Raw genomic sequence first — 13,495 nt, 5'->3', positions numbered from 1 at the left:
AGCATCAGCCTGGCCAAAAATTATTGCGATCACTGAGACGTGGTTGACAGAAGGGGATATAACAACAGGAATAGAAGTCACTGGGTATAGCATTTTTCGTCAGGATAGGAGGGGAAAGCATGGTGGTGGGGTACTGCTTAGGATAAGTGATGACCTATGTCCTCTAAGAGTGGAGGCTTTGGAAGGAAGTGACACTAATGATTTTGAAAGCATATAGTGTGAGGTAGAGATGGGCAAGACGGGATATTTAGTGGGGTGTTGCTACAGACCAAAGAGCACAGAGGGTGGGGACCAGGAGATGTTGAGACAGTTGAGCATGGCAAATGCAAGAAGAATGATTGTTATGGGAGATTTTAACTACAGTAGTATAAATTGGAGAGAGGAAGATGCATGTAGCAATAGGGGAATGGAATTTCTAGAATTCTTGAGGGACAAATGTCTTAGGCAACATGTAACAGAGGGAACAAGAGGTTCAAGAGTTTTGGATTTGATTATAGCATCAGAAGAGTTGATAATAACTGAGTTGACATCTCTCCCACCAGTTGGAGAGAGTGACCATATGGTTTTGACTTGGAAAATGAATAGACATGCAGGAGTATCAAAGAGACGGGAACTTATGTGGAATTATAAGGCAAGTGATTATAATAGTCTTAGACGTCAACTTGGGGAAGTTTCATGGAGGGAGGAATTGGAAGGCCGGGATATCATTAGTGCGTGGGAAATTGTGAAAGAATATTTGTTAGCAGCAATTGTAAGTTGTATACCACGAGTGAAGAAGAGGACACAATTTGGAGTAAAGTGGATGACAAAGAATATTAAACAGGAATTGCATGCGAAAAAAAGGCTATGGAAGAGATATAAGGAGACAGGTGAAGAGAAGATGCATGAAGAATATAAGACACAGGCCAGAAGAGTGATTAGTGCGGTAAGGAAAGTGAAACTGGAATATGAGAGGAGATTGGCCCTAAGATCCAAAGAAAATCCTAGGGAATTTTTTAGCTATGTGGCCAGTAGGAGGAGAAATGACTGTGGAAGAATGATATTGTGGGATAAAAATGGGAATAGAGTGACTGATGCAGAGGACATAGTGGAATTGTTCAATGAACACTTGATTGGAGTATTTCATCCTAGAGGAGTCAGTTTTAATGCTAGAGGGATAGGGCTGGTTCGAGGTTTAGAGGTACAGGAGGAGAGTGTGTTTCAGATACTGAGTACTCTGGATGTCAGTAAAGCTGTGGGATTGGATGGTATTTCACCACGAGTTTTGAGAGAATATGCTAGGGAACTGACAGTGCCTTTAACCTGGCTTTTCAATAAAAGTCTGGCTTCGGCAAAGGTGCCCAGGGAATGGAAGGAAGGTAAGATAGTGCCATTGCATAAGGGTGGTAACAGACTGGAAGTGTCCAATTATAGGCCAGTCTGTGTATCATCAGTAGTTGTTAAGATCTTGGAGAAAGTAGTGAGGGACCGTATACAGCATTGGGCAGATGAGGGTAATGTTATCTGTGAGAGTCAACATGGATTTGTGAAGGGGTGTTCTTGTTTTAGCAATATGCTAGCCTTTTATAATAAAGTTACAAGAACATTAAATGAGGGAAAGGCATATACTGCAATTTTCTTAGACTTAGCGAAGGCATTTGATAGGGTGCCACATGATAAGCTGATATTTAAGTTGCAGCACATGGGTCTGGATGTCGGATTGGCTGTCTGATAGGTATCGGAGAGCTGTGTATGGTGGAGCAGTTTCAAGGCGGCAGAGGGTTACAAGTGGGGTCCCACAGGGCTCAGTACTAGGACCTATATTGTTTAACCTTTATATCAATGACATTGCCAGTGGATTGCAAGGGGATATTCAGTTGTTTGCAGATGAGGCGAAGCTGGGAAGGATTATTAGTAATAGTGCAGATGCGGTAGCTCTGCAAGAGGATTTAAATAAGCTAGATAGATGGGCAAATAAATGGGGGTCAGTTTAATGCAGCAAAATGTAAGGTCTTGAAGTTTGGGAAACATCGATGGGATGCTGCATACTCTATGGGAGGAAGTAGGGGAGACGAGATCTGGGGTTGATGACTGATAGAAATCTGAAGTTTAGGGGACATATTGCAAAGGTGGTGAAGGTTACACAGAGGATTGCTGCAATAATGAGAAGGACACTGACCTGCAGAGATAAGAGGGTTATCATTCCGTTGTATAAGTCTCTGATCAGACCACACTTGGACTATTGTTCTCAGATTTGGTCCCCAGGATTTGAAGGGGATAAATTAACTGTGGAAAGGATACAAAAACGGATGACAAAGATGGTTTCAGGACTGTACAAGCATAGTTATGAGGATCGGCTGAGGGAATGTGGTCTGCAGAGTTTGGTGGATAGAAGAAGGAGAGGTGATATGATTGAGACTTTTAAACTGTTGAGAGGTGGTTACAGGGTTGACACTGGGGAGTTCTTTCGCATGGTTGAACAGTGGGAAGGAGTGATGACAAGAGGCCATCCCTGGAAGTTACGAAAGGAAACTGTGAGCAACAGGGTAAGGAGTGGCTTCTTTGTGTGGAGGGTGGTTGAACCATGGATTGCACTGCCTGATGGAGTGGTGGGAGCGAGAAAGGTTCAATGAGTTTAAGGAGTGGTATGATAGACTTTGTGTTTCTCAGGAAGGACCTCCCATGATGAGTCTTGACTCCATGGAGGCCTGAATAATAATAATAATAATAAAAAGTGAAGTATGAACAGCAATTAACTAAGGAAGCCAAATAAAAAAGAAAAATCCTAGGGAGTTATTTCGATATGTAGCTAGCAAAAATAAGAATGATTATGGTAGGATGGCACTGATTGGAGAAAATGGTATAAGGGGAAATGCTGCAGAGGATATATTCAGATATTTAATGAGCAATTCATAAAGATCTTTCATCCTTATGAATATGACATCATGGAGAGTTTGATTATAAGAGAGCAGTGGATGATGATGATGAAGAGAGACTGATCATGAGTGAGGAAGAGGTATATTGGAAATTAAGAAAACTTGATATTAATAAGGCTACAGGACTTGATAATATGTCACTGCATATTTTGAAGGAATGTACCAGGGAGACGACATCTGCCTTGACATATCTGTTTAATATGAGTCTTAGATTGGGTCAAGTTCGAAAGGAGTGGAAGGAAGGCAAGACTATGCCGCTTCTTAAAGGAGGTGACAGAATTCAAGCATCAAATTATAGGCCAATCTCTGTGTCAGGTGTTGTGGTTAAAGTGTTGGAAAAGCTGGGGAGAATTAGGATCTGGAACTGGGTTGACAACAATGGCATTATCTTTGTACAGCACAAAAACAGAATTTGATAAAGGGAGGTCATGTTTTAGTAATCTACAATAAGGTGACAGCAGCATCAGACATGGGAGATGGATACACAGTAGTATACTTAGATTTTGCAAAGGCTTTTGATATATTGCTACATGATAAGTTGATATAAAACTAGAGCAGATGGGATTGGATATTAGACCAGTGCATTGGATTGGAGATCAGCTGTCTGATAGGTATTAACAAGCTGTGATGGGGGAGCAATATTCCAGAAGAAGAAAGTCACTAGTGATGTGCCTCAGGGATCTATTTTAGGGTTATTGCTGTTTAACCTGTATGTTAATAATATTGGGAAAGATTTGAGTGGAGATATACAGTTGTTCAGAGATGCAAAGTTGGGACAAAGTATAAGGAGTAGAGTAGATACTGTGGCCTTACAAGAAGACTTGAATACACTGAGTGAATGAGCACAGGAGTGGTGCCAGTCCAATGTTGCAAAATGTAAGGTTTTAAAATCTGGAAAACAAAGATGGGATGTAGAATTTACTCTTGGGTGGGATATATGTTGGAGGTGGAGGGAATAAGAGATTTTGTGGTGATGGTGGATAAAGATTTAAAATTTAGAGGACATATTGCCAAAATTGTGAGGACAACACAACGAATTCTGGCAATAATGCGGAGGACATGGACTTGTAAAAGTAAGGAGATTCTGGTTCCATTGTACAAGGCTCTGATTAGGTCAGCTATCGGCTACTGTGATCTCTAGAATGTTGAATATGAAGAAAGGTTGAGACAATGCAATTTGCAGAGTCTAGTGGATAGGAGGAAGAGGGGTGATATGATAGAGATGTACAAGTTGGTAAGGAGTTGTTATAGGATTAACATCAAAGAGGTTTTTCATAAAATGGTGAGAGATTTGGGGGGGGGGGGACAAGAGGTCATCCATGGAAGCTGTATAAGGAGGATGTGAGCAAGGAAGGGAGAAGTAGGATTTTTGGATGGAGAGTTGCGAATGATTGGAATGCACTACCTGAGTGTGGTGACTGCAAAAAATTTGAATGTGTGTAAGGCACGGTATAAAGAACTGTGTGTATAACAAAAAGGGATCTCCTAGGTGTCTGTGACTCCATGGGATCTTAGGATAATAATAATAATTGTTTGTTTTGGCACTGTCACCATTAGACAGGAAGGCCTGGCAAATAAAGGATCATTCAGCTGCAAGGGAATGCCCAGGTAGAGTAGAGGCTGGAAGCTCCAATGACATGGATTTTGATGATACCATATTGCAGAAAAATAAGATGGGAAAGTTTATATGTGTACCCATGCAGGTGGTTTTCTGTAAATTGAGAAAGGATGGGTGCCACTGGGCAGATGTGTGATTACTATCTAGAAAAGGCAGGCTATTGTTATTTTCTTTTGCTATATATTTCTTTATATATATATATATATATATATATATATATATATATATATATATATATATATATATATATATATATATATATATATATATATATATATTAATCTCTGCACTACTTTCAAACCTCATCTGAAGCAGATTGTCCTTATCCACTATCCTAAGGATCCACTCCCTCATCTTTCTCTTCCAGGTGTTTACAAGTTCCTTTTTCTTGCAAATTATCTGATTATGGTCAAACTGAGAGATCTGTCAACATCTGCCATGGTGAACACAAGAAATACATCCACTGCCACAAATGTGGTTAGGCGGGTCTAGCTGATGCCTGGCACAGGATCAGATGGAAAAAATCTACTATGTTTCATCACAGCAATATAAACTTGACTCTTTTTAGAATCAGCAGCAAATTTAAAAAACCATCCTAATCTAAATATGGTTTTGTTAAGCTTGTCAAGATTTAGGAAACTAATTCTTAGGCATTCCACCAAACAAGTAAGGCTAGCCAATAGCACCCACAGAAGGTGCTCCTCATAAGACTTTAGACTTAATTTAATTTTTTCTACTTATTGTTGTGTGTTATTACAATTTTAATATTCTCTTTCTGAAGATGTCTCTTTGACAGAGATGAAATATCAGAATGACTAAGTGTAATTTAATTATTTCTCTGTATTTATTCCATTTAATTTAATTATGAGTGTCACTGCTGTCTATAAAGGCCAGACAATGCACTAAAGCTGTATGAAATGTGTCTAGCCATGAGGCCAAGGAGTAACACATCATCTGAATAGTGTAGCCACACTATCTTGATATAGCTAGTATTCTGAAAAAATCCAAACCTCCCAAAAGTAACATTCCACCTAAAGAAATATCAACACTAAAAAAAAATTATACAACAATAAAAAACTTATTATAACCTAAACAGATAAGGGAAATGCAACTGTTATTATGAACTGAATGAAAAGAAAAATTAGCAATCTTCTTAAGGACTACTCTATGTGAAATACAGTAATCTACAATTTATCCAGCCCTTCAATTATCAGAACAGTGGGGTCTAATAACTGAAGAGTCAGATAATTGAAATTACAATTATATGGTGTTCTAGCAGAAGTAGGTTAATGTGCAAGGGTTGGTTAATTAAAGAGCTGTTGTCTTCAAATTCGGATAAACAGCAGGTTACTATATTACAGACTGGTATTCAATGAAATCTCAAAAGAAAAGTGTATAAATTATTAAAACTTATAATAATGTTGGTTAGTATTATAATAATACTAATAATAATTATTAGTATTATTATTCAGGCCTCCATAGAGTCAAGAAACTCATCATGGAGGTCCTTACTAGGAAACACAAAGTCCATCATACCACTCCTTGAACTCATTGATCGTTCTCGCTCTCACCTATCCTATCTCACCGCTATCAGGAAATGCATTCCACGGTTCAACTATCCTCCACGCAAAGAAACCACTCCTCACCCTCTTGCTCACAGCTTCCTTTCGTAACTTCCTGAGATGGCCCCTTGTCATTGGTCCTTCCCGCTGTTCCACCAAGTGAAAGAATTCCCCAATGTCAACCGTTTAACTGCCTCTCAACAGTTAAAAGTCTCGATCATATCACCTCTCCTTCTATCCACCAAACTCTGCAGTCCACCTTCCCTCAGTGAATCCCCATAACTAACATTGTACAGTCCTGAAACCATCTTTGTTATCTGCTTCTGTACCCTTTCCACAGTTAATTTATTCCCTTCAAATCCTGGGGACCAAATTTGAGAACACTAGTCTAAATGTGTCTGATCAGGGTCTTATACAATGGAATTTATTTACTTCATGTGCAAACTACAGAAAATGTAAGAGCATACATATAAATGATTAAACACATACATTTAAAGAAATAGACATTAAAATAGGATTAAAAGCATACATTAAAAGACAAAAATGCCACTTGAATTATTAAGCGAAAACATAAAATGTCAAATTTCATGTTTTTCATCCAGTGACTAATATACTCTAAAGCTGTTTCATTACACTGCATTAAATCTTCTCAGCTACGTTCAGAGCCTCTGGAGATTGTTCTTGTCACATTGCTGACCTTGTAGCTTTTATGGAATCAACCAATGGTTCCACTGAGTGAATAAAACTTTTCCTTGATCTTAGCCTCTTTTGTACTGCAACATGTCCATACAAAGGATGCCATTCATCATTTTCCACTCATATCTACTCTGTGTAGTCCCTCTGATGTGAGGAGGTGCAATACCAGCCAGTGAGTGTAGATGGCCAATTTTTGGGCTTAAGGCAGCCAGTAATGTGCCAACATGTTTCATTAAGAACTTTATCAATAATTTTGACGTGATGGTTTTTCCCAAACAGGGCTAGCATACTTGGCTGTCGAAAAGCAGAGTGCCAGTGCAGAGGTGCGCAGTACTTGTGGATTTGCACCCCACCGAGATGATGTTAATCGGCGCAGAATATTATTATGTATTTGAGTTTTAGCTGTTTTCTCTATGTGTCACTTATAATTTAGGGTCCTATATAGTGTAAGTTGGATTTGAATAATTGACCAGTTTCACGCCATTCCATTCTATATTCAACTCTCTCCTCGCCTCCCTATTATTGAGATGGAAAAGACACATCTGGGTTTTACTGGGATTTGGTTTCAGTTGGTTTTCCTTATAGTAAATTGTAAGGGCTTCCAGCTCTTGTATCAGCTGCTTCTCAATGTCATCAAAGGATTTTGCTTGATAAGCTATTACCCGGTCATCTGCATATAAGAAGGTTCTTGACTGTGGGGCTTCAAGGTTGGTCATTAGAATATATATATTAAAGAGGAGGGGAGATAGCATACTTCCGTGAGGTAGACCATTTTTCTGGATACGCCATCTGCTTTTTTTCCTAGAAAATCAACAAAGAATCTCCTGCTGAACAGCAGTGACCTAAATATCTCCACTAACTAACAGTTGTTTGTCATGCTGTAAATTTTGACTATAAGCTTCTAAGATTTAGTGTGTCATATGCTGCTGTCAAATCTATAAATATAAATACAGCTCCTGTCGCTAATCCCCTTTCAAAGCCGTCCTAAATAAACTATGTTAAGTTTTCCTTCCTGGTCTAAATCCTGCCTGTTCTTTTATTAGCACTTTCTCTATTTCTGGACTTAGTCTGTTTAAGATTAACCTCTCATACAGCTTCAGTGTTGTGCATAAGAGAGCTATAGGCCTGTAGCTCTTTGGATCCTCAGCAGGTTTATCTGGTTTCAGGATTCATTTGTCTCCATATGCTAGGTATTTTAGCAAATTTCCAACAAAAGTTGAAAAAATTCTAACAACCACTCTGTTGCCTTTTCTCACAGATTCCTTAGTATTTTGTTTCTGAAATCATCTATACCATCAGCTTTTCCTGGTTTTAAGGCTTTTAGGGTATTTTCTAGTTCCTCTTTAGTAAATGGTGCTTCAAAGAGATTATTTTCTGAATCCCTCATTTTTTAATATAATCTTTAGGTATTTTTCCTTCGGTACTTGGTTTAACATTCAGAGATAGCTGTGCTGCAATTTGGTTTGCATTTATATTAACTTTGGTTGCTGCTGTTGTGGGTTCACCAGATAATTTTTTGAGTAAGAGCCAGGCTTTCCTGCCACTGTGCTTCATATATCTAGACTTTTAATTTTTTCTGCCCATTGTTGACTTCTTTTTTCAGACAGTGCTGCTATAAGTTCCTCTCCTGCATCAATTGTTTCTGATGAAAATGGATCTTTATCATATAGGTCACAATATCTTTCATATATTTCCACGTTGTGCTCTGTAAAACCTGGAATGTAACATGTTCAACGGAATGATAACTCTTTTATCTCTGCAGGTCAGCATCCTTCTCAGTATTGCAGTAATCCTCTGGGTTACTTTCACCACCTTTGCAATATGTTCCCTGAATTTCAGTTTTCTATCAATTATCACCCCCAGATCTTTAGTCTCCCCTACTTCCTCCAGCACAGCTCCTCCAATCGAGTATGCAGTCTCCCATCCATGTATCCCAAACTTCAAGACTTTACATTTTGCTGCATTAAACTGACATCCCCATTCATTTGCCCATCTCTCTATCAAATCCTCTTGAAGGGCTGCCACATCTGCACCATTACTAATAACCCCTTCCAGCTTCCGCAAACAACTGAACATCCCCTTGCAATTCATTGGCAATGTCACTGATATAGAGGTTAAATAATACAGGTCCCAGTACTGAGCCCTGTGGAACCCACTTGTAACCTTCTGTCTCCTTGATATTGCCCCACCATAACTCTCTGATATATCAGACAGCCAATCCTGAATCCAGTTGACTAACCTGACATCTCAATCCATGTGCTGCAACTTAAGTATCAGCTTATCACGTGGCACCCTGTCAAATGCCTTTGCAAAACCTAAAAAAAAAAAAAAAGCAGCATATGCCTTTTCCTTATCAACTGCTCTTGTCACTTTATTATAAAAGGCAATCATATTTCTAAAGCAAGAGTGCCCCTTAACAAATCCATGTTGATTCTCACAGATAACATTACCCTCATCTGCCCAAAGCTGTATATGGTCCCTCACAAATTTCTCCAAGACCTTAACTACTGATGACACAGACTGGCCTATAATTAGACACTTCCAGTCTGCTACCGCCCTTATGCAATGGCACTATCTTACCTTCCTTCCATTCCTTGGATATACCTTTCCCATAGCCAGACTTTTATTGAAATGCCAGGTCTACGGAGCTGTCAGTTCTTTAGCACATTTTCTCAAAACCAGTGGTGAAATACCATCCAGTCCCACAGCTTTACTGACATCGAGAGTACTCAGTATTTGATACACGCTCTCCTCTTGCACCTCTAAACCAGCCCTATCCATCTATTATTAAAACCTACTTCTCCAGGATGAAATATTCCAATAAAGTGTTCATTGAACAACTTCACTATATCCTCTGCATCAGTCACTCTATTCCCATTTTTATCCCATAATGTCATTCTTCCATAATCATTTCTCCTCCTACTGGCCACATAGCTAAAAAATTCTCTAGGATATTCTTTGGATCTTAGTGCCAACCTCTTCTCATAAAAGTAACTCGTGAGCCGGACGTGACTTTATTTATTTTAATTTAATTTTCACTAGAGGTCAGGCCAGTAGAATAACCATTTATCAAATCATTGTCTCTTCAGCATACTGTGTGAAATGTAATTTAGCTTGTCTCTGTATATATATATATATATATGTGTGTGTGTGTGTGTGTGTACTCCAGATGATGATCCTAATATGAAGGTCGAAACGTTGGGAAATTAAAATAATTATTTATACATAAGTGACAGTGTAGTGACGTGTTATAGAGTCCACAAATTATGGACTCTATAACATGGTTGTAGAGTCCATAATTTGTGTAATATGAAATCTACTTGTCAGTGTTCTTCTTAGTATAGTGAAATTTCTTTGTGCAGTTTTTATCACTTTTGCAGTATGTCCCTTGAACTTCAATTCTTTATCCACCAATATCCCTCGCTTCCTCCACCTCCTGTAATATGGCTCCAATATAATATACAGCTTCACGTTTTGAGATCCAAAGAGCAAAACCTTACATTTACTACTGTTAAATTGATATCCCCACTTGTCAGCCCACATAGCCACTTTATTCAATTTGCCCTGAAGCACCAGTACATTTGCATCATTCCTAATAACTTTTCCCGTATTAGCATGATCTGCAAACAGCTGAATATCAGCTTCCAAAGAACTCACAATATCATTAACAAACAAATTAAACAGCAGTGATCCTAGAACAGAACCCTGTGGGACTCCACTTTTTACTTTACAAATCATCAAATCACCTAGCATTATTTTCTTAACTAGTTCTTACCATTCCAATTCTCAAAGATCTCTTATCCAAATCCTGAATCTCACTCTGTGCAGTCTGCCGTGAGCTCCAGGGTGCTACAAATTGCTTTAAAATCTTGGTTCCACACTTGAGTTCTTCACTCATCCCAGAATCATTCTTACTTTCATGCACATTTCGCTTATGTTTTCATATCATCTCTTCAATAAGTTTACATTTCTCATATATACAAATCTTCCTTAATCTCATACCACTTTTTTTTTTTTTTTTTTAAGCCCGAGGTGTACATCAAACAAACACAACATTTAACATTATTTTTGGGCATCATATTCTGAAGTACTGGTCGATGGAAAAAAAGAGATGCAGTGTCACTTAGTACATTAAACTTGAACTGATATCCTTTGAATTGCCCGATGTTGTCCCAGTAATCTTAGTACCATATAAAATTCTTACACGGCCAAACCAGGAGCGAATGCTGGTCTTGAAATTCAAGCTTGCTCTTGTTATCATTCAGGGAGTGAGATGTGATTGAGGTCTAATTAGCAGAATAATGAATTACTGACCATTTAAAACTATATATTTAGAAATTTATGTACATTTAATCATATAAATACAACATTTATTTTACAAATGATATTCTATCTTTTTCAATTTAGCTACCTGAATACAAATTCTACCCTACGGTTCTTCTTTATGAACTGGTCAATAACATCGTCATAAAAAGTTGGTTGTAACTTAATTTTCCCAAGCAACACATGCACTTGTAAAGGCTGGATGAAGCTCATTGGCTAGAGCTACTTTGACTGCGTATGGCTTGTGTTGTTTAAGACGACACGAAGGGAGCGGAAATGGCTATGCGCACACATGAAATCACAGTGCTGCAGCGAGGACCTGGAAGCTCCTACAACCGAGCAAGCCAAGGTAGCTTTGACTAGATGAGCAAGCATCGGCCTTCAATACACAACACAAAGCTTAATTATTGCAGTGTGAGCTTAAGGCGTCTTTTGTCTACAAAAATAAAAGCCTAAATGGAATGCTTATAAGTGCATGCATTTATTAACAAATAAATATCACTTCTTTCTCAATTAATGAGCTTGCACAGCAAGCATGGAGAATTCGCCCCTGGACCAAACTGATTTTTTTCCCTATTATATGTTGCTAATAGTTGGCAGTATAGATAGCCCCACTTGCAAAATGACGAAACATTTACCCAAATCCACACACTCACATGCAATGTGCCTCGTTTATTAAAAATTCGGTTATCATTGTTAGCTCTGACTATACGTCATTCTTTACCGATATACTTTTATGTTGTAAAGTTACTCATGTATAATTTTTGCATAGTACAAAAAAAATATATTTTATTATTATACGTGTATCTCCATGGATTCAGAAGACTCATCGCGTTATTTGCACTTCTTCAGAAAGGTTTGTTGTATAGTCACTGAACAAGACGGAACAGTTCTTCCCAAACCACTCATATTACGTATGTCTTTCATCTCCTCACTTCGCCTGTCGATTCATGACAGATTTTGAAATTTAGTGTGCATGGTTTTCTCTTACGAAGTTTCTCCGGGTGTTAGAAACAGCAATACTTCATCTCACCGTTACTTCCCCCCACCTCCGATATTATTCGATGTCCATTCATTATACATCTTGAAAAGCAAACACTGAAATATTTCCATGTAAATTCACGTTTAAACTAAAAAATATTCACATTGTATCCATGAAACTCGTAGAAATTAAGCCCATGACAAAAATGCTTCGAATGAATTGCATACTTCGTCTGCGATCCAGAAAACAAACCTCACTTTCGCGCCTTTCGGGATTAAGAAATGAAATATGACCTCATATCCAAAAATAACTATTTTCCAATCAATACAAGACATGAAATGTAGGTAAGAATAAAGGCAAGCAACTTCAGCAAATATAGAGACAAACTCTCACCTAAAATTAGGTGTTTCCATAAAAAGTTTCCGGACAAATACAAACATATCGCTAAGCGCCATCTCAAAGCACGACAGAAATCAAGCTCAACTTCACGTAGTAACGTTGCATATTCAAAAGTGCACGTGCAATTGCATCGAAAAGAACGACAGACACGTGAAGTGATCCAATACAGGAGCGATAGAATTTCTATAAACTATCCAAGAGCGAAAAAAAAATGTTTTGTTTTGTTTTTTCCATAAAACATCTCAAAAGCACTATGCATTTCTTAATAAGTCCAAACACATTTCCATTCTCAGAAATGATTATATACTTGTCAGGATTCAAAGTGTAGCTTTCATGCTTTATTTTCAACATTCGAAATAATATATATTACATAACGCTAACTCCCACAAACCCTACCACCACTCACCATTATAAACTGCTGACATTGTTCATTTAAACATACGAATGCGCCAAAAGGCTTTCTTAAAATTTTCACAATAAAAGAGCAAAATTCCGCCTGATGTATTTAAAGTAACATTGCTTGATAGATTCTGCAACACTGATAAATAATAAGGATAATCTCAGTCCATATTTATGCGTTAGCAAACAACACAATTATACAGCTAACGTTCTGTTGCTGTTGACTGAGCTGGCGAGGATGTCAGGTAGTGAAACGGATTGATTAAAATATATTGCAAAGACAGTATGACTGGGTAATTAATTCAGAAATACTCGTTTTGAGCACAAAATGACAACACTATGAGAACTAAATGGCTTCGTCGTATCCAAGATACTTTGGATTCTTCTGATAGCAATCTCCGGAAATATCAGAGAAGGCCTGCATTAGGCTACTCTTCGTAGAGTAGAGGGAGGCGATTCACCTTGGTCATTCATACAGGATGACCGAGAAGAAGTGGAAAGAGAATAACGATTCTAGAAGTTCCCTTGAGTAACGTGATAAGTACCGAATCATTGGTTGCCAGAAAAGATGGGGAAATCCAAATTCGATTTTGAAATTGTT

The 13,495-nt window shown here is 38.1% G+C and overlaps 1 protein-coding gene across 1 annotated transcript in view; it reads right to left on the bottom strand.

The window, feature by feature from the left end:
- Positions 1-12,843, bottom strand: part of LOC150109704 (uncharacterized) — a 217,264-nt gene extending 204,421 nt beyond the window's left edge. Inside the window, exon 1 of the mRNA XM_090414093.1 lies at positions 12,490-12,843. Coding sequence (XP_090270219.1) covers positions 12,490-12,551 — 62 coding nt within the window. The 5' untranslated portion in view covers positions 12,552-12,843. The remainder of the gene's footprint in view (positions 1-12,489) is intronic.
- Between the last annotated feature and the right edge of the window lie 652 nt (positions 12,844-13,495).

The sequence above is a fragment of the Typopeltis vanoorti genome, chromosome 2, assembly GCF_054136105.1.
Source record: "Typopeltis vanoorti isolate ZY-2024b chromosome 2, IOZ_Tvanoo_1.0, whole genome shotgun sequence".
NCBI lineage: Eukaryota > Metazoa > Arthropoda > Arachnida > Uropygi > Thelyphonidae > Typopeltis > Typopeltis vanoorti.
The sequence above is the reverse complement of the archived record's forward strand: the minus strand, read 5'-3'. Positions and strand labels throughout refer to the sequence as shown.